At 55.4% G+C, this 18,497-nt stretch overlaps 1 protein-coding gene and 1 long non-coding RNA gene across 6 annotated transcripts; one reads left to right on the top strand and one right to left on the bottom strand.

Annotated features, from left to right (window-relative positions):
- The first annotated feature begins 5,296 nt into the window (after positions 1 to 5,296).
- Positions 5,297 to 11,072, top strand: LOC116532781. 2 transcript variants are annotated; one of them, XR_004260954.1, is made up of 4 exons: positions 5,298 to 5,656; positions 8,011 to 8,310; positions 10,547 to 10,775; positions 11,016 to 11,072. It is a non-coding gene; the product is annotated as an uncharacterized LOC116532781 (long non-coding RNA). The 2 variants fall into 2 exon arrangements; XR_004260953.1 differs by lacking the exon at positions 11,016 to 11,072 and having other exon boundaries at positions 5,297 to 5,656; positions 10,547 to 10,909.
- DOHH (deoxyhypusine hydroxylase) lies at positions 8,794 to 17,820 on the bottom strand. Of its 4 annotated transcripts, none has more exons than XM_032252290.1 (6): positions 17,313 to 17,820; positions 14,224 to 14,564; positions 11,708 to 11,784; positions 11,514 to 11,600; positions 9,922 to 10,159; positions 8,794 to 9,539 (listed from the first exon to the last, which is right to left on the bottom strand). In XM_032252290.1, the coding sequence occupies exons 2-6, from the start codon at positions 14,495 to 14,497 to the stop codon at positions 9,220 to 9,222; spliced, it is 996 nt and encodes a 331-aa protein (XP_032108181.1). In that variant the 5' UTR covers positions 14,498 to 14,564; positions 17,313 to 17,820; the 3' UTR covers positions 8,794 to 9,219. The 4 variants fall into 4 exon arrangements, with proteins under 4 accessions (XP_032108181.1, XP_032108182.1, XP_032108183.1 ...); XM_032252291.1 differs by having other exon boundaries at positions 17,285 to 17,418; XM_032252292.1 differs by lacking the exon at positions 11,514 to 11,600 and having other exon boundaries at positions 17,313 to 17,818.
- Positions 17,821 to 18,497: the final 677 nt, after the last annotated feature.

Genomic DNA, 18,497 nt, shown 5'->3' with positions numbered 1-18,497 from the left:
GCAATGGCACAGTCTCGGCTCACTGCAACCTCCACCTCCCAGGTTCAAGTGATTCCCTCGCCTCAGCCTCCTGAGTAGCTGGGATTACAGATGTCTGCTAATATTATATTTTGTGACAGAGTCTGTCTCCCTGAGTGCTACAGTGCAGTGGTACGATCATAGCTCACTGCACCCTCAACCTCCTGGGCTCAAGCAATCCTCCTGCCCCAGCCTCTGGAGCAGCAAAGATTACAGGTCCTCCCCACTGTGCCTGGCTCTTCACCCATTCATGGATTGTGTATTGAGCAGTGACTATAGCCAACCACTCTGCCAGGTGCTGGGACACAGCTATGAATAAGAAAGACCAGGCCGGGCGCAGTGGCTCACACCTGTTACCCCAGCACTTTGGGAGGCCGAGGTGGTCGGATCACCTGAGGTCAGGAGTTCGAGACCAGTCTGGCCAACATGGTGAAACCCTGTCTCTACTAAAAATACAAAAATTAGCTGGGTGTGGTGACAGGCGCTGTAATCTCAGCTACTTGGAAAACTAAGGCAGGCTAGAGAATCACTTGAACCAGGGAGGCGGAGGTTGCAGTGAGCCGAGATCACGCAACTGCACTCTAGACTTGGTAACAGAGCAAGACTCCATCTAAAAAAAAAATAGGGCTGCCAAGACATCACTGAGGAGGTGACATTTGAACAAAGACCTGAAGGAAGAAGGGAACCAGCCACAGAAGAACCAAGGGAAAGAGAATTCCAAGCAGAGGGCATAGCCTGTACAAAGGCCATGGGGCAGGACTGCGCCTGGCATTTTGGAAGAACAGTGAGGTCCTGCAGGGGCCATGTAGACCATAAGGAAGACTTGGGCTTAGACCCTAAGGGAGGTGGGAGCCATGGAGGGCTGTGGGCAGAGGAGGGACAGGTCCTGACCCAGGTGCTCACAGGTGCCCCATGGTGGCTGCTTTGGGGGGACAGACTCTGGAACGAGGTGGAGGGCACTGAGCTGCTCCCAGTGGGAGAAAAGTGGGCAGATTTGGGATTGATTTTTATTTCTATTTATTTATTTTGAGATGGAGTCTCTGTTGCCCAGGCTGGGGTGCAGTGGCACAATCTCAGTTCACTGCAACCTCTGCCTCCCAGGTTCAAGCCATTCTCCAGCCTCAGCCTCCCGAGTAGCTGGGACTACAGGCATGTGCCACCGCATCCGGCTAATTTTTTTTTTTATTTTTAGTAGAGACGGGGTTTCACCATGCTGGCCAGGCTGGTCTTGTGAACTCCTGACCTCAGATGATCCACCCGCCTCAGCCTCCTGACCTTCTGACTCCAGGTGATCCGCCCCCGTCAGCCTCCCGAAATGTGGGGATTACAGATGTGAGCCACTGCACCCAGCCGCCATGCTTTTTTTTTTTTTTTTTTTTTTAGACAAGGTCTTGCTCTGTCACCCCGGCTGGAGTGCAGTGGTGGGATCTTGGCTCACTGTGCCTTGACTGCCCAGGCTCAAGCCATCCTCCTGCCTCAGCCTCCGGAATAGCTGGGGCTACAGGTCTGTGCCACCACACCTACCTAATTTTCTGAGTGTATTTTTTACAGAAACAGGGTCTCATTCTGTTTCCCAGGGTGCTCTTTAAGTCCTGGGATCCAGCGATCCTCCTGCCTCAGCCTCACAAAGTGCTGGGATTACAGGCATGTGTGCCGCCACACCTGGCCTTGGGATAGATTTTTATTGTCTTTTGAAGTGGAGTCTCACTCTGTCACCCAGGCTGGAGTGCAGTGGCACAATCTCGGCTCACTGCAACCTTCGCCTTCCCAGTTCAAGCGACTCTCCTGCCTCAGCCTCCTGAGTAGCTGGGATTACAGGCGCACACCACCACGCCCGGCTCATTTTTGTACTTTTAATAGAGACGGGTTTCACCATGTTGGTCAGGCTGGTCTCAAATTCCTGACCCCGTGATCCACCTGCCTTGGCATCCCAAAGTTCTGGGATTACAGGCGCACACCACCACATCCAGCTGATTTTTGCACTTTTAATAGAGACAGGGTTTCACCACATTGGTCAGGCTGGTCTCCTGACCTCGTGATCTGCCCGCCTCGGCCTCCCAAAGTGCTGGATTACAGGGGTGTGTGCTACTGCACCTGGCCTTGGAATAGATTTTTCCTTTTTTTTCTTTTTGAGATGGAGTTTCACTCTTGTTGCCCACGCTGGAGTGCAATGGCACGATCTCAGCTCATCACAACCTCTACCTCCCAGGTTTAAGCGATTCTCCTGCCTCAGCCTACCGAGTAGCTGGGATTACAGATGTGCACCACCACACCTGGCTAATTTTGTAGTTTTAGTAGAGAAGGGGTTTCCCCATGTTGGTCAGGCTGGTCTTGAACTTCTGACCTCAGGTGATCCTCCCGCCTTGGCCTCCAACGATGCTGGGATTACAGGCGTGAGCCACCATGCCTGGCTGGGATAGACTTTTCATTGACCAAATCTGTGTTTTTATACTGCCTGGGATGGCGGTGAACCCATTTGCTGAGTTAGGAACACCGCAGAGGAGAAACCCGGAAAGAAACACAAGAAATTCCAAGCAGCCAGGGCCCGGGGAGCGAGGACAAGGCAGTATCAGGTGGTGGTGAGGGAGAGTGGGTTCAAATCCCAGCTCTGCCCATCCCAGCACAACCTCTGCTGTCCGGGGTTCTCTGAGCTTCTCTCTACAACAGGGTTGGTAAAATTTCCTGCGGTGCTGGGAGGAGGAAATACAATGATGTCTAAAAGTGTGAGACTTGGCCGGGCTCGGTGGCTCACGCCTGTAATCCCAACACTTTGGGAGGCCAGGGCAGGTGGATCACGAGGTTAGGAGTTCGAGACCAGCCTGGCCAAGATGGCGAAACCACGTCTCTACTAAAACTACAAAAATTAGCCAGGCACTGTGGCAGGTGCCTGTAATCCTAGCTACTCGTGAGGCTGAGGCCGGCGAATCGCTTGAACCTGGGCAGCAGAGGTTGCAGTGAGCGGAGATCGAGCCACTGGCCTCCAGCCTGGACGACAGAGTAGACTGTATCAACAATAGCAGCAAAAAAAGGCGTCAGCCTTGTTACGGCCCTGCACCCCAGCCTGGGTGACAGAGTGAGCTTCCATCTGAAAAATAAAAAACTATGAGCCTCGCCAGCCACCGTGGCTCATGCCTGTAGTCTCAGGGGCCTGGGAGGCTGAGGCAGGAAGATGGCTTAAACCCAGGAGTTGGAGGCTGCAGTGAGCTAAGATTGTGCCACTGTACTCCGGCCTGGGTGACAGAGCCAGATCTTGTCTCTATAAAGAAGGGGGTGCCGGCTGGGCACGGTGGCTCACACCTGTGATCCTAGCACTTTGGGAGGCCGAGGTGGGTGGATCACCTGAGGTCAGGAGTTCAAGACCAGCCTGGCCATCATGGTGAAACCCCATCTTTAAAAGCAAAAAAAAAAAAAAGAAAAAGAAAAGAAAAAAGGAAGGGGGTGCTCTTGTATTATATTTGTCACAATAAAGTTTATGATGAAAACAGGCTGGTGTGGGGACATGGGGACAGACAAGCACATTTAAGTCGGGGGGTCAAGTCCTCCACGGTTAGAGTGTGCTTGCGGTGCCTGCTCTTGCTCCGGGAGCTGCCGGAGCCTGTGCCCTTCATTTTGCACTGCTGTAGGGCATCACTGGCAATGTCTGAGACGAATTTCTGGGCAGCTAGGGAGATGAGCCGAACTCCGCGTCGTTCTGAGGCGTCAAAGCCGGCAGAGTTAAGGCGGTAACCAGCCACTGCATCTGGGATCGTAGGCGTGTAATCCTCCAGCTGCATCAAGAAGTCCACCAGATGGCCGGGCGCGGTGGCTCAAGCCTGTAATCCCAGCACTTTGGGAGGCCGAGGTGGGTGGATCACGAGGTCAAGAGATCGAGACCATCCTGGTCAACATGGTGAAACCATGTCTCTACTAAAACTACAAAAAATTAGCTGGGCATGGTGGCGCGTGCCTGTAATCCCAGCTACTCAGGAGGCTGAGGCAGGAGAATTGCCTGAACCCAGGAGGCGGAGGTTGCGGTGAGCCGAGATCGCGCCATTTTTTTTTTTTTTTTTTTTTTCAAGAGCGAAACTCCGTCTAAAAAAAAAAAAAAAAAAAAAAAAAGTCCACCAGAGGCGCGCTGGACACCAAGGGCTTCCCGTCTCCGCGGGCCGCGCTGGGCAGTACGGAAGCCCCGTTAAACATGGCCCCCTCCAGCGGCGCCCCGGCCCGCGCCGCCAACGGCCCCGTGCTCCCAGCAGCTGCTCCAGCCTCAGTTCCCCGTGGTGTCCCCACAGGGCTGGCCTTGTTCTCCGTGGCGATGCTGGCGGGCAGCGTGCCGGGAGCCGACATTGGCGCCGCCTCGAGGTCGCCGCCGGAGCCGGTGCAGCTCATCCCGCCGGTGGGCGAGGCGGCGAACAGAGCCGCTTCCGCTTCCGGTCCCGCTCGCGCTTCGCACACCCCCGGGGTGACGTCACGCACCCGCGACGCGCGACGCCTGTCCTGTTTGTTTTTGAGACAAGTCTCAGGGTCTGTCTCGTAGGCTGCAGTGCAGTGGCGTGGTCTCGGCTCACTGCAACCTCCGCCTCCAGGGTTCAAGCCCTTCTCCTGCCTCAGCCTCCCGAGCAGCTGGGATTACTTTCCGGGGTGTTTTTGTTGCTGTTATTGTTTTCAAACTCAGTCTCCTTCTGTTGCCCAGGCTGGAGTGCAGTGGCGTGATCTTGGCTTACTACAACCTCCACTTCCTGGGTTCAAGCGATTCTTTCTTCTTTTTTTTTTTTTTTTTAATTGCATTTTAGGTTTTTGAGGTACATGTGAAGAACATGCAAAATTGTTGCACAGGTACCCAAGCGATTCTTATGCCTCAACCTCCCGGGTAGCTGGGACTACGAGCGTGCGCCACCACACCCAGCCAATGTCTGTAATTTTAGTAGAGACAGGATTTCACCATATTGGCCAGGCTGGTCTCCAACTCCTGACTTCAGGTGATCCGCCCGCCTCAGCCTCCCAAAATGCCGGGGTTATAGACGTTAGCCACTGTGCCGGGCTTTTTCCTTTCTTTCTTTTTCTTTTTTTTTTTTTTTTGAGACGGAGTCTCGCTCTGTGGCCCAGGCTGGAGTGCCTCACTGCAACGTCCGTTTCCCTGGTTCAAGCGATTCTCCTGCCTCAACCTCCCAAGTAGCTGGGACTACGGGCGCGCGCCACCATACCCAGCTAATTTTTGTATTTTTAGTAGAGACGTGGTTTCACCATGTTAGCCAGGATAGTCTCGATTTCCTGAACTCGTGATCCACCCGCCTCAGCCTCCCAAAGTGCTGGGATTACAGGCCTGAGCCACCGCGCCCGGCCGTTCCTTGTTGTTTTTAAAAAATTACAGCTGATCCGATGGATAAAAAGAGGAAATCAATGAGGCTGGAGAGAAAAGGGCGAAGGGCTGAGGGGACGCCTGTGAGTTGACGAGAAGGACCAGGAGCTGGCAAACCAAAGAGGTGGCTCAGGCAGCCAGTGTCCCATGGAAAGGGGTCAACTTGGAAGTGGCTCCTTCAGCCCCCAATGAGCCTTCAGATGAGGCAGCCCCGGCGACAGCTTGACTGCAACCTCGTGAGACACTCAAAGCCAGAAACATCCAGATATCCTGCTCCCCGACTCCCGACCCACAGGAAAGGTATCTTCTTTCCTCTGTCTCTGGTGGTTTTCTTATCCTTTTTTTTTTCTTTTTTTTTATTCTTTGATTTATTGACATGTTTTTTTGACATGGAGCCTAGCTCTGTCCGCCAGGCTGGAGTGCAGTGGTGCAATCTCAGCTCACTGCAACCTCCGCCTCCCAGGTTCAAGCAATTCTCCTGCATCAGCCTCCTGAGTAGGTGGGATTACAGGTGCCTGCCACCACACCTGGCTAATTTTTGTATTTTTATTTTTATTTATTTTTTTAGTAGAGACGGGATTTCACTGTGTTGGCCAGGCTGGTCTTAAACTACTGACCATGATCTGCCCACCTCATCCTCCCAAAGCGCTGAGATTACAGGTGTGAGCCACCACACCTAGTCACTTATTTATTTTGTTTTTTAAGAGATGGGGTCAGCTGGGCGTGGTGGCTCATGCCTGCAAGCCTACCACTTTGGGAGGCTGAGGCGGGCAGATCATGAGGTCAGGAGTTTGAGACCAGCCTGGCCAACACAGTGAAACCCCGTCTCTACTAAAAATTTTTTTAAAAATTAGCCGGGTGTGGTTGTGTGCGCCTGTAGCCCCAGCTACTCAGGAGGTGGAGGCAGGAGAATTCGCTGGAACCCAGGAAGCAGAGGTTGCAGTGAGCCAAGATCGCACCACTGCACTCCAGTTTGGGTGACAGAGCAAGACGCCATCTCAAAAAAAAAAAAAGATGGGGTGTTACTATGATGCCCACGCTGGTCCAATACTCCTGGACATAAGCAATCCTGGCTTGGCATCCAGAGTAGCTGGGACTGTAGCCATGTGCCACTGCGCTCAGGTCTAGTTTTCTGTCTCTTAAAAGGACACTGGTTATTGGATTTAGGGTCTACCCTAAATCCAGGATGATCTCATCTTGAGATCGTTAAGAACACCTGCAAAGACTCTCTTTCCAAATAAGGTCACATTCATGGGTACCAGGGGTTACCACCCGGACAGGTCTTTTGGGGTGACACGGTTCGACCCATGTACAGCTGTTTGAAGCTGCCGAGTCTGGGGTAACTTGTTGCACAGCCGTAAGGATCTTAGGTAAGTCTTGGCTTGCGGAACCAACAGTTCATCAGCCAGCATGAGCAGGCGGAAGGAGAAGCAGCATGCACGGCCCAGGTGCAGGCGGGCAGGCACGGCTCTCGGTGGGGGCGTAGGCAAGGTCTTTTTGGTTTTCTCACTGAGGCCGAAAACAAGGTCATCAGCCCAGTGAGGGTGAGGGAGGTTGGAGGTCAACAAAAAAATGACAGAGGGAACAGATGGCAAGAGAGAGAACCACACAGACCCATAGTAGAATGGATGCTGGATGCTCAGGAGGCTGAGGTGGGAGGATCACTTGAGCCTGGGAGGCAGAAGTTGCAGTGAGCTTTGATCAAGCCAGTGCTCTCCACGCTGGGCAACAGAGCAACACTCTTGTCTCTAAAACCTAAGTTGGCCAGGCGCAGTGGCTGCCGTCTGTAATCTCAGCACTTTGGGAAACTGAGGAGAGCAGATCACTTGAGGCCAGGAGTTCAAGACCAGCCTGGCCAACATGGCGAAACCCAGCCTCTACTAAAAGTATATAAATTAGCCAGACATGGTGGCACGCACCTGTAATCTCAGCTATTCAGGAGGGTAGGGCACAAGAATCGCTTAAACCTGGGAGGTGGAGGTTGCAGTGAGCTGAGATGGCACTCCTGCACTCCACTGTGGGTGACAGAGTGAGACTTTGTCTCAAAACAGAACAAAAAAAAATCATATTGAGACCCCATCTCTACAGAAAATACAAAAATTGGTCAGGCATTATGGGGAAAACCTGAAGTCCCAACTACTTGGGAGGCCAAGACAGGAGGATCGCTTGAGCCCACGAGGTCAAGGCTACATTGATCAGCCACTACACTCCTGCCTGGGCGCCAGAGCAAGAGCCTCTCCGCTTAAAAAAAAAAAAAAGGCAGGCCAGTCGCACTGGCCCGCGCCTGTAATCCCAGCACTTTGGGAGGCCGAGGTGGGCAGATCATGAGGTCAAGTGTTAGAGACCAGCCTGGCCAACATGGTGAAACGTCGTCTCTACTAAGAATACAAAAATTAGCTGGGTGTGGTGACATGTGCCTGTAATCCCAAGTACTCAGGAGGCTGAGGCAGGAGAATCCCTTGAACCTGGGAGGCAGAGGTTGCAGTGAGCCGAGATCACGCCACTGCACTTCAGCCTGGGCGATAAGAGCGAAACTCCGTCTCAAAAACAAAATAAATAAATAAATAAAAATAAAACCTATAATCAAACATGTGACTTTCAGGCCATTTCTCAACCTCTGCACTCATTTGGGGCTGGATCGTTCTCTGTTGTAGGGACCAAGTGCTGTAGGGTGTCTTCCAGCATCCTTGGCCTCCTCCCGACTTCCTGACTGGATGCCCCCTGCTCACGCCACACCCAACCCGTGACAGCCAAAACTGACGCCTGGGGCGGGACCCAGCGCCTAGTGGAGAAATGGCGCTCAGCCGACGGTCGGAAACAGCAGCGGGGAAATGGCGCTCAGCGGACGGTCATTTCCCATCGTCTTGCCTCCTGCCTTCTGGTTTTGGTCTCTCTGGCTGCAGACCAGCAGCTGTGCACCTGTGGTTCTACTGCTGTGCCCACTTTCTGGAGAGGTAAGTGGGCTGTCCCCGCCACACACGGAGCAGCTGCGGGAGCCGGCAGGGGACGCCACGGCTGGGCTCTCAGCTGCACCGCAGCACCCCTTCCTCGGTACCCACAACAGGAGCAGGGGGAAGATGGGGGTCTGAGAAGGGGGCTGGGCTGGAGGGCGGGTTCCCCAGAGCCCCCTTGTAGGGAGTTGACAGGGCAGATGTGACTGGGTAACTGCCTGTGGCTGACGGTGGCAGGCCTGCCCCCGTTTCATGTGCAGTTTCATGGCTCAGTGTCAGCGGCAGGACAGATCCTAGAGCAGTGGCTACAGATACAACCCCCCCACCGCCCCAACACCACACACTCTCGGGGAGTGTTCCCTGAGAGCGCCCACCCCTCTGTCCCTCCCACACTCCCCTCACACCATACACACGGAGGAATCACTGCTTGGCAAAAATAATTTAATACTCGATCTGGGCAGCACTCTGCGGTGTCGTTGTCCCTCCCTGGGGGAGTCAGAGACCCCCAGACCCTGTGCCCCATTCCTAGTGAAGATGGAGCGACTGTAACTAACGCCAGCCTCTTCCAAGAGCCCCAGCTCTGCCCCTGCCTTCCCTCAAAATCCTCCCTCCTAAGACACCCTGTCCTGAGCCTGGCATCTCAGCCTCCCGCAGTCACCTCTGAGCCTGGAAACTTCCATGCTACAGCCCTGCACTAGGACCCTGGGAGCTGCCAGGGGATTCAGGGAGTCACAGTGCAAAGGCAGCCCCTCAGTCCCAGATGGAGGGGAGGGGACAGCAGCCCTGCGCCCAGGAAGACACGTGATGACACCCGATTCACACACACCCGGTTTAGACACCAAAGCCCTCCAAGCCCTCCGAGGAGGAGCGGCCCTCAAGAGTCCTCGGGGAGCCCAGGGTGGGGGCAGGGGCCTAGGAGGGGGCCCCACGCAGCTGCTCCAGGCCGTCGGCGTACTGGAAGGCCAGCCCAGTCTCATGCTCGTACATGTCCAGAGCCACCTCGCAGCTCTCCCGCACCACTCGCTCAGGGTCGCCCGCGTGGGCCTGCAGTGCGGCCAGGCAGGAGGGCCGGGCAATGGCGCCCAGGGCCTCCGCGCACTCGTGCCGCACCATGGGGTTCTCGGCGTGGCGGGCCAGGGCAGCTGCCAGTTGGGGCACCGCCGCCTCATGCTGCAGCTGTCCCAGGACATAGCCGACCTCATGGCGGAAAAGGGCGCTCCCACAGCGCAGGCCTGCAGGGGAGAGGAGTGGGAAGGAGAGCTCTTTTCGTTAAGATGTGGGGTCTTGCTATGTTGCCCAGGCAGGTCTCCAACTCCTACCCTGGCTGCCCAAAGTGCTGGGACTACAGGTGTGAGCCACCATGCCCAACCTGGGGTGGTCTGTCTGAGGACACCCCCTGCCCCTAGACCCAGTGATCAGGGCTGCCCAGGGGAACTGACCGGAGCTATGGGGGCAGACAGGAACACCTGCACGGGTAACAGGCCCCATGGGAAAGACTTGGGGCCGGGCCCGGCACGTTCACTGGGGCAGTCCGCAGCCCCGTGGCACAGATGCCATCACTGGTCTTCCCAGGGAGGCACCACCCAGGACCCCACCCCAGGAACCCCTCCTCACCCTCAGCCAGCGCCAGGGCGGCCGCCTCGCCTCCTGCATTACGCAGGGCGAACATGGCGCGGTATCGCTCAAACAGCGGCCGGGACTCATCCAGCAGCGCCTCCCGCAGGCGCCCCACGTCACGCTCCTCGGCTGGTGGGGCGGGGTCCACGGAGAGGTAAGGTCCTGCCGCTGGCTCCCCGCCATGCTGCTGCAGCCACTCCAGCCTACGCACAGCCAGCTGGCAGGTCTCGGCCACCTGCGGGGAGGGGGCACGTGAACAGCGGTAGGTCCTGGGGAGGCTGCAGGGGCCCTTTGGTCCCCCGCAACCCTCCCATGGCAGCTTAGCAGGAGAGAGAGATCACTTCGGGCAGGAAGTAAGCCAGCAGGGGTGGCTGACTTGCCAGTGACCAGGGAAGGCTGGAGGGGCTGGGGAGGACCTCAGGGAGGAGGTGATGTGGAGGCAGAGACTAGAACCAGCTGAGGGAGGGAGTCAGGTGGAGACCCGGGGATGGGGAAGCAGCTGGCGCAAAGGCCCTGAGGTAGGACCCTGTGGGAGGGGTTAGGGCCGAGGGGACAGGCAGCGGCCAGGCCTAACTAGGGAAGGCCTTCGGCCACAGTGAGGACTCAGAATTTTGTCCTAAAGGTGATGAGACATCGTGAGAGCTTGAAGCACAGGACAGAGGAGCAGAATTGTGTCACACATGCCTCTGCTGCCCGGGAGGAGGAGAGACCACGGGTCGGGGTAGGATGTGGATGAGAGGCGGAGGGGAGAAAAGAACACGCGTGTCCACACGAACACGTGCACACCCACATCCGGAGCGGCACGACTCACAACAGCCAAAAAGCAGAGGCAACCCAAGCATCCAGCCACGGTGAGTGGATCGACACAGCGTGGGCCGTCCACACCACGGAACGTGACTCAGCCACGAAAAGGAACAATGGGGCCGGATGCAGTGGCTCATGCCCATAATCCCAGCAGTTGGGGAGACTGAGGTAGAAGGATCACCTGCACCCAGGAATTCCAGACAGCCTGGGCGACAGAGCGGGTCCTCATCTCTATAAAGAAAAAAAAATGAAACAAATTTTTTATTTTATTCTTTTTTTCTTTACAGAGATGAGGTCCCGCTCTGTCGCCCAGGCTGGAGTGCAATGGCGAGATCTTGGCTCACTGCAACCTCCACCTTCCAGGTACAAGCAATTCTGCCTCGGCCTCCTCAGTAGCTGGAATTACAGGCACTCGCCACCGTGCCTGGCTAATTTGTTATTTTTAGTAGAGGCGGGCTATCGCTGTTTTGGCCACACGAGTCTCAAACTCCTGACCTCAGGTGATCCACCTGCCTCTGCCTCCCAAGGTGCTGGGATTACAGGTGTCAGCCACAGCACCTGGCAATAAAGCTGTTACTTTAAGAAACGAGGAGAAATGTCGGAAGGCAGGAGACCCCTGAAGCGGTCTGGTGGGCTAGTGCCAGGCATCGGAGGTAGAGATCACTGGGTGGGTTCCGAGGGGTCTTGGCAGAGGGGCTGGACGTGGGGGTTTAGAGAAAGGGGTTCAGGCCGGCTCAGGGGCTCAAGGCCCGGGATGGAAGTGCGTGCGCAGAGCTGGTTGTCACCGTTTTGCCAAATGGGCCACAGCAAGTGTCCATCTGGGTTGTCGCCCTGGCCTCCATCCCTGGGGCATTCTTGGCCAAGTGGTCGCCCTGGCAACCAGAGATGGGGAGGGTGTGAGGTTGCTCCAGGCCATGGCTGGGGCAGGGCGGGGCTTCCCAGGGACCCGAGGCAGGCAGGGAGACAAGGGCGTGGTTACCTCGATGACGGGGTCCGACGAATACGCCTTCAGGAGCTCCAGAACTTGCGGGTCCCCGATGGCCCCCAGGGCCTCCCCTGGGAAGAAGCCGCCAGAGAGGTCACGTTGGTGGGCTGGATGTCGTGGCGGGATGTGTGGGAAATGCCCAGCTACCTGTGGGACCAGAGGACACCCCTCCCACAGCTCTGCCCCTGTGGGGAAGCCCCGCCTCTGGCCATGGCTGATTGGAGCAGCAGTGGGTACAGGCTCCCCGCTGGACCAATCAGCATCCCCTCCCCGGCGCGAGGCAGTGCCTGGAACCGCACCAGGCTGCTGCTCAGGGCAAAACACACCCTATCTGGCCCCGCGCCATGAGATGGGGACACAGTATGTCCCTACAACTCGGGGTCACAGCTGACAAGCAGCTCCAACAACCCAGGAGGTCGGGGTTGCAGTGAGCTATGATCACACCACTGTACTCCAGCATGGGCGACAGAGTGAAACCCTGTCTCAAAAAACAAAAAGCCGGAAACAGGCCAGGGGTGGCCGGGCACGGTGGCTCACGCCTATAATCCCAGCACTTTGGGAGGCTGAGGCGGGTGGATCACCTGAGGTCGGAAGTTTGAGATCGGCCTGACCAACGTGGAGAAATCCCGTGTCTACTAAAAATACAAAATAAAAAAAATCATCCAGACATGGTGGCATGTGCCTGTAGTCCCAGCTACTCTGGGGGCTGAGGCAGGAGAACTGCTTGAACCCAGGGGGGCGGAGGTTGCTGTGAGCCAAGATCGCACCATTGCACTCCAGCCTAGGCAACAGGAGCAAAACTGTCTCAAAAAACAACAAAAAAACCAGGCCAGGGGTGCCAGCTGGAGACTCCAGAGTTCAGGGCCACTGAGGGTACACTTGGGTGGGTTCGGATGCAGGCACAAGCGCAGGCGTAGCACGCCCAGGTCACAGCAAAGCTCTCTGCAGAGCCCTGGGTGCCGAGGTTCCTTGGATTTTCTCAGAATCAAGCTCAAGGGCTCTGCCTGTGGGGCAGCTGAGCGGGTGGCTTTTACCTTTCCTGAAGGTCACAGTTGGCATCTGGGCACCTGCCTGGCAGGCTCCCTCCGCCGGAAAAAGTCTTGCGTGCACCAAAACATGCTCTGTGTCAGGCACCTCCCACACACTAATTGCAAATGAGCTTGCTGGTTACAGAAACACAGTCCCCATGGCACAGACGCACCTCCTGTCTGACTCGTTGGTCTCCTTTGCTGTCTAGGTCCCTTACTAGAACAGTCCATTTTTTGAGACAGGGTCTTGCTCTGTTGCCCAGGTTCTAGGGCAGTGGCACGATCATGGCTCAGTGCAGCCTCAACCTCCCTGGCTCAAGTAATCCTCCTGCCTCAGCCTCCCGAGTAGCTGGGACCACAGGCGTGAGCCACGGTGCCCGGCCTGTATCTGTGTTGTCACTGTTTTGTCTCTTACATACATGACAGAGCCTGGCATACAGTAGGTGCACACTAAATGTGTGTCCAATGAGTGGAGTAAATCTAATATACATTAGGGGTTGGGGATCTACAGCTTGTCACCTGTTTGTTTTCATATGAGTGAAGAATGCTTTTGGAACTTTTAATAGTTTAAGGCTGGGTGCAGTGGCTCTCGCCTGTAATCCTAGCACTTCAGGAGGCCAAGGCAGGTGGATCACTTGAGGCCAGGAGTTCAAGACCAGCCTGGCAAAACCCATCTCTAAAATACTAAAAAAACAAAAATTAGCCAGCGTGGTGGCAAGCACCTGTAATGCCAGCTACTTGGGACGCTGAGGCAGGAGAATCGCTTGAACCCGGGAGGCAGAGGTTACAGTGAGCCAAGATAGAGCCACTGCACTCCAGCCTGGGTGACAGAGCAAGACTGACTCCAAACAAATAAATGGTTTAAACAAAAAACCAAAGGGATGACACTTCCTGATGTGTGGAACTTACATAAAATTCAAATCTCAGCATTTAGAAAAGAGCTTTGTTTTTTGGTTTTTTTTAACATATACGATCTCACTCTGTCGCCCAGGCTAGAGTGCAGTGGCGCAGTCTCGGCTCACTGCAACCTTGACTTCCCAGGCTCAAGCGATTCTCCCGCCTCAGCCTCCCAAGTAGCTGGGACTACAGGTGTGTGCCACCATGCCCAGCTAAATTTTGTATTTTTTTTAGAGACGGGGTTTTGCCATGTGGCCCAGGATGGTCTTGAACTCCTGAGCTCAAACAATCCACCCTCCTGGGCCTTACAAAGTGCTGGGCTTACAGGCCTGAACCACCGCCCCCAGCCCAACTGAGGTAGTCTGGGCATGCAGCCTCAGCCATTCACTCTCAGGCGACTTGACTTGCGCCAGCTTTATCAAGTGGCTGTCTGGCTGCAGAGCTGCCGGTATTTGCTATCTGGTGCTTTATGGGGCAGTTAGGTGACCTGACATTTATCAGGTCCCTGAGTGAGTACAGGGACACGTGGGGTCATGAAGAGGTGAGACAGGAAGGAGCAGGTACCTGGGACAGACAGGCACTCACCTGCCTCATGGCGCACCATGGGCTCCTGACGGGTGTCTTGCAGCACGGCCACCAGCACGGGGATGGCGCGGGCATCCTGCATCTGGCCCAGGCAGTAGGCCAGCTCGTGCTTGAGCAGGGCAGAATCGTCACCGAAGGCCTGGCTGATCCAGGCGATGGCATCCGGACCACCGAGCCCGCGCAGCGTGAACAGCGCCCGGAAGCGGGCGTGCAGGGGCTGTGTGGGGTCCACCAGCATCCGCCCAATGGCCTCCACCTCCTGCTCCGTCACCATCGTGCTGTCAGTGGGCCCCAGCCTTCCACAACCCAGGCTAAACCTGGGCACACGGTGGTGTAGGAATCTATGGCAGAAAAATGAGAGTCCAGGTTAGAGGCCCCCTTCGCCAGCTTGTTGGCTTGTTCCTAGGACCTGGGCAGGGCAACTTCCTACCCACTGACCCACCTGACCATCTGGGTTGGAAGCCCAGCTCCAACCCCACCTATTAGCTGTGCAGCCATCCATAAATTGCTTTCCCTCTCTGGGCTTAAGTCTGTGTACCACCTCTTGCCCATAGGCCTGTCAGAAATGACCGCCACTGTCAGCTTTCCACACAGCAGCCAGAGGGACAACTGACCCCCAAAATGGCCCCAGTGATCCCCACCTAATATTCATGCCTTTATGTAGCCCCCTCCCACTCTGAACACGGCTGACCTGTGTGAATGTCAAGAAGATAGAACACAGCGACACTTCCAAGGTTAGGGCATAAAAGGCACAACAGTCTCGTCCTTGCTGTCTCTCTAAGGGAAGTCAGTGGCCATGTTGTGAGGATGCTCAAGCAGCCTTTTGTAGGGGCCCACATGACAAAAAACTGAGCCCTCCCACCAACAGCCATGTGAGAGAAGTGGGCTGGCAGCAGCTCGTCCAGCCCCCGGCGAGCCTTCGGATGATGCAGCCCAGAGTGTCTCCACTGCGGCCTTACCAGAGGCCAGACCCAGAGCCAGCCAGGCCCGGGGCAGCAGTGTGCAACCGTGTTCAGTGTTGTTTGTTTCCCAGGTTCAAGCAGTTCTCCTGCCTCAGCCTCCTGAGTAGCTGGGATTATAGGCATGTGCCACCACACCCAGCTAATTTTTGTATTTTTAGTAGAGACCATGTTTCACTATGTTGTCCAGGCTGGTCTTGAACTCCTGACCTCGTGATCTGCCTGCCTCAGCCTCCCAAAGTGCTAGAACTACAGGCGTGAGCCACCACGCCCGGCTGTTGTTATAGTTGGGCTCTTTTTCTGAGACAGGATCTTGTTCTGTCACCAAGCTGGAGTACAGTAGTGTGATCACGGCTCCCTGGAGTCTGAAACTCCAAGTCTCAAGTGATTCTCCTGCCTCAGACTCCTTAGTGGCCAGGTCCACAGGCATACACCAGCATGCCCAGCTCATTTTTTTTTTTTTTTTTTTTAGAGATGGGATCTCACTTCTCACTATGTTGCCCAGGCTGGTCTCCAACTCCCAGGCTCCAGTGATCATCCTGCCACAGCCTCCCAAAGCATTGGGATTACAGGTATCAGCCACACCCCCAGCCATTGTGGGGGCTTTTGTTACCCAGCTTAAATAACGGAGTCAGAAGCGCTTTCAGTATGTAAACTGGACGATGTCGCTCCCTTGCTTAAGATCCTCCTGTGCCTCCTCACTAAACTCCTTGGCAGTCCCAAAGGCCCTTCATGGCCGCCTCCCATCACCTCTTCCCAGCCACACGGGCCTCCTCGCTGTTTCTCCAGCATTCCAGGTCCAGTCCAGCCCTAGGCCCTTGGCATTTGCTGTGCTCTCCATGAGGAATATTCTTCCCCAGATGTCCCCAAGTAGCAGGCCAGGCCAGGTCTCACTAACGCAGGCCTCCGTAACAACCGTTTCAGCAGTGACTGACTGGTTAAGTTAAACGTTAAAAGCTAAAAGAGGCTGGGCATGGTGTCCCACGCTTGTAATCCCAGCACTTTGGGAGGCTGAGGTGGGCGCATGACGAGATCAGGAGTTCGAGACCAGCCTGACCAACATGGTAAAACCCCGTCTCTGCTAAAAATACACAAATTAGCTGGGCATGGTGGCTCGTGCCTGTAATGCCAGCTACTCAGGAAACTGAGGCAGGAGAATTGCTTGAAACTAGGAGGCGGAGGTTGCAGTGAGCCGAGATTGCGCCACTGCACTCCAGCCTGGCCGACAGAGCGAGACTCCGTCTCAAAAAATAATAATAATTAAAAAATAAAACCTACAAGAGCCAGTGCTCTCATACAAAAGGCTGGAATGTAACAAAAACCCACCACGAGTTTTGCCCAGGCCTTTCCTGGGCCTTCAGGCATGTCAAGGAAGGAATCGGTGACAGTAGCAGCTGACACTTAGGTAGCATTTGCTGTGCACCAGGCACTCCAAGCCATTTACATTAATTCATTCGATCCACATCATTACGCTATGAGGTGGGTACTAAGATTATCCCCATTTTATAGGTGAGGAAACTGAGGCAGTTTGGGACTGTGCTTGGGAACAGCGTGAAGAGTTAGGAATCCAGGAAGTCTGGCTCCAGAGTCCGGCTCTAAACCACCAACACTTTGTTGAACGACTTAGGACGAAAGAACAGGATCAAGGCGGGGAGAAGGGAGCCCTCTCTGTCCTCCAGATGGGCTGAGAAGCTGGCGAATGCTTCATCTCAGGACAGGCAGGCTACGGCTTGCCGGCAGCCCTCTCTGGTTAACAGTGGCGTCAGCAAGGCTGCCTGGGCTTAAAGAGGGAGGTGTAGTCACCTAAGCACAGGTGATCATCAAAAGAGAGTGACACCTTGAAAGAGGGATCATCACTGACCTCAGGAGCCAGGACTTTGCGAGGTGGCAGGGCGATGGGGACCATCGAGACCCAACCGTACGACATAGGAGCTTGAGGTCGTGAGGCTGGCAGTATTTAATGTAAAACACCCCAGAGGAAAGAGATCACCGGGACTCGGGACCCCTTAACCCGCCCCATCCACAGCCAACGAATCCCTGAGACCGGATTCCAAACGAGGCGCTCGCGGTGCCCGCCCGCCCGCCAGACCCGGGCCCCGCACCGTGATCGCTGCCTCCGGGACGCCTCACCGAGCTCCGGAGACTCAGGGCCGCTCGGCCCGGCCCGTTCCCACAGGCGCCGCCGCGACCACCGCTTCACCAGCCGCCACACGCGCAGTGCGGTCTGGGGGCCGTCATTTTGCCGCTCACGTGACCGGGCCGGACGGCACCAGCGCAGCCCCGGGGGAGACCCAGTGTGAGGCTCCCGTGCAGGAGGGAGGTCCGGAAGCCCGAGTCGGTGCTGGTGTCACAGCTCACGCAAACACAGGAACGGAATTCTTAGTTCCTTCCTCGGGGAAGGAGACGGGCAACGCGTGTCCTTTCGTGGGAAAAAATTATCTCCGACCTCCCCACCGCGGTAAGAGAAGTGAGAATGGTTTGTGCCGATTCAGCGCTGAGCCTGAGCCGGCTAGCGACGGAGCATGCGCAGTGTCTCCAGGCGTGGTCAGACTGTAGAGGCGTGGCCAATGGGCTCAGGGAAAGGAATTAAGAAAGGAATGTGGTCGTTCACTCATTCATTTCTGTAACAAATAGTAAACGGATGTTGAGGGCAAGTCAGCCTGCAGCCCTTACCCTTGTACGCCTCACAGTGTTATTATAGAGGGAGACAGAAAATAATACGAGAAATAAATGCAATACCTATTAGATGGTGAAAAAGGCTCAAGATAAAGAGAAAACCCTCGGTAACCAAGGGCGGTGTATGTAAAGGGGGTGCAGCTTTAGAAACGGTGGCCAGAGTCTGAGGTGGTAACATTTGAAGAAAGACCTAAAGGGGCCAGGCGCGATGGCTCACGCTTGTAATCCCAACACTTTTGGAGGTCGAGGCAGGTGGATCACTTGAGGTCAGGAATTTGAAACCAGCCTGGCCAAGAAAGCGAAACCCCGTCTCTACTAAAAATACAAAAATTGGCCTGGTATGGTGGTGCGCACCTGTAATCCCAGCTACTCGGGAGGCTGAGGAAGGAGAATTGTTTGAACCCCGGAGGCGGAGGTTGTAATGAGCCAAGTTTGTGCCATTGCACTCCAGCCTGGGCGACAAGAGCAAAACTGTCTTAAAAAAAAAAAAAGGAAGTAAACAGAAGATGGGCAAGGTCAGAAGCAGAGAGACCGGAAGTAAGCAGGTGCCAGATTAATTTTGAAGGTGAAAGGATTTATAGACGGATTGGATGTGGGAATTTAGAAAAGCAATCCTGCCAAGGATGAGTGCCGCGTTCT

This window comes from Sapajus apella, unplaced genomic scaffold (genome assembly GCF_009761245.1).
Source record: "Sapajus apella isolate SASKATOON/1434 unplaced genomic scaffold, GSC_monkey_1.0 scaffold77, whole genome shotgun sequence".
Lineage (NCBI taxonomy): Eukaryota > Metazoa > Chordata > Mammalia > Primates > Cebidae > Sapajus > Sapajus apella.
This window is presented reverse-complemented; position numbering and strand designations above follow the sequence as displayed.

What these genes read in the sequence shown, in the direction of transcription:
- DOHH (XM_032252290.1), bottom strand. Translation starts at nt 14,497, where the DNA reads ATGGTGACGGAGCAGGAGGTGGAGGCCATTGGGCGGATGCTGGTGGAC. An exon ending in CGTCGGACCCCGTCATCGAG is followed by an intron (nt 11,601 to 11,707) that starts GTAACCACGCCC and finishes TCTGGTTGCCAG; the next exon opens with GGCGACCACTTGGCCAAGAA. An exon ending in GTGGCCCATTTGGCAAAACG is followed by an intron (nt 10,160 to 11,513) that starts GTGACAACCAGC and finishes CCCTCCCCGCAG; the next exon opens with GTGGCCGAGACCTGCCAGCT.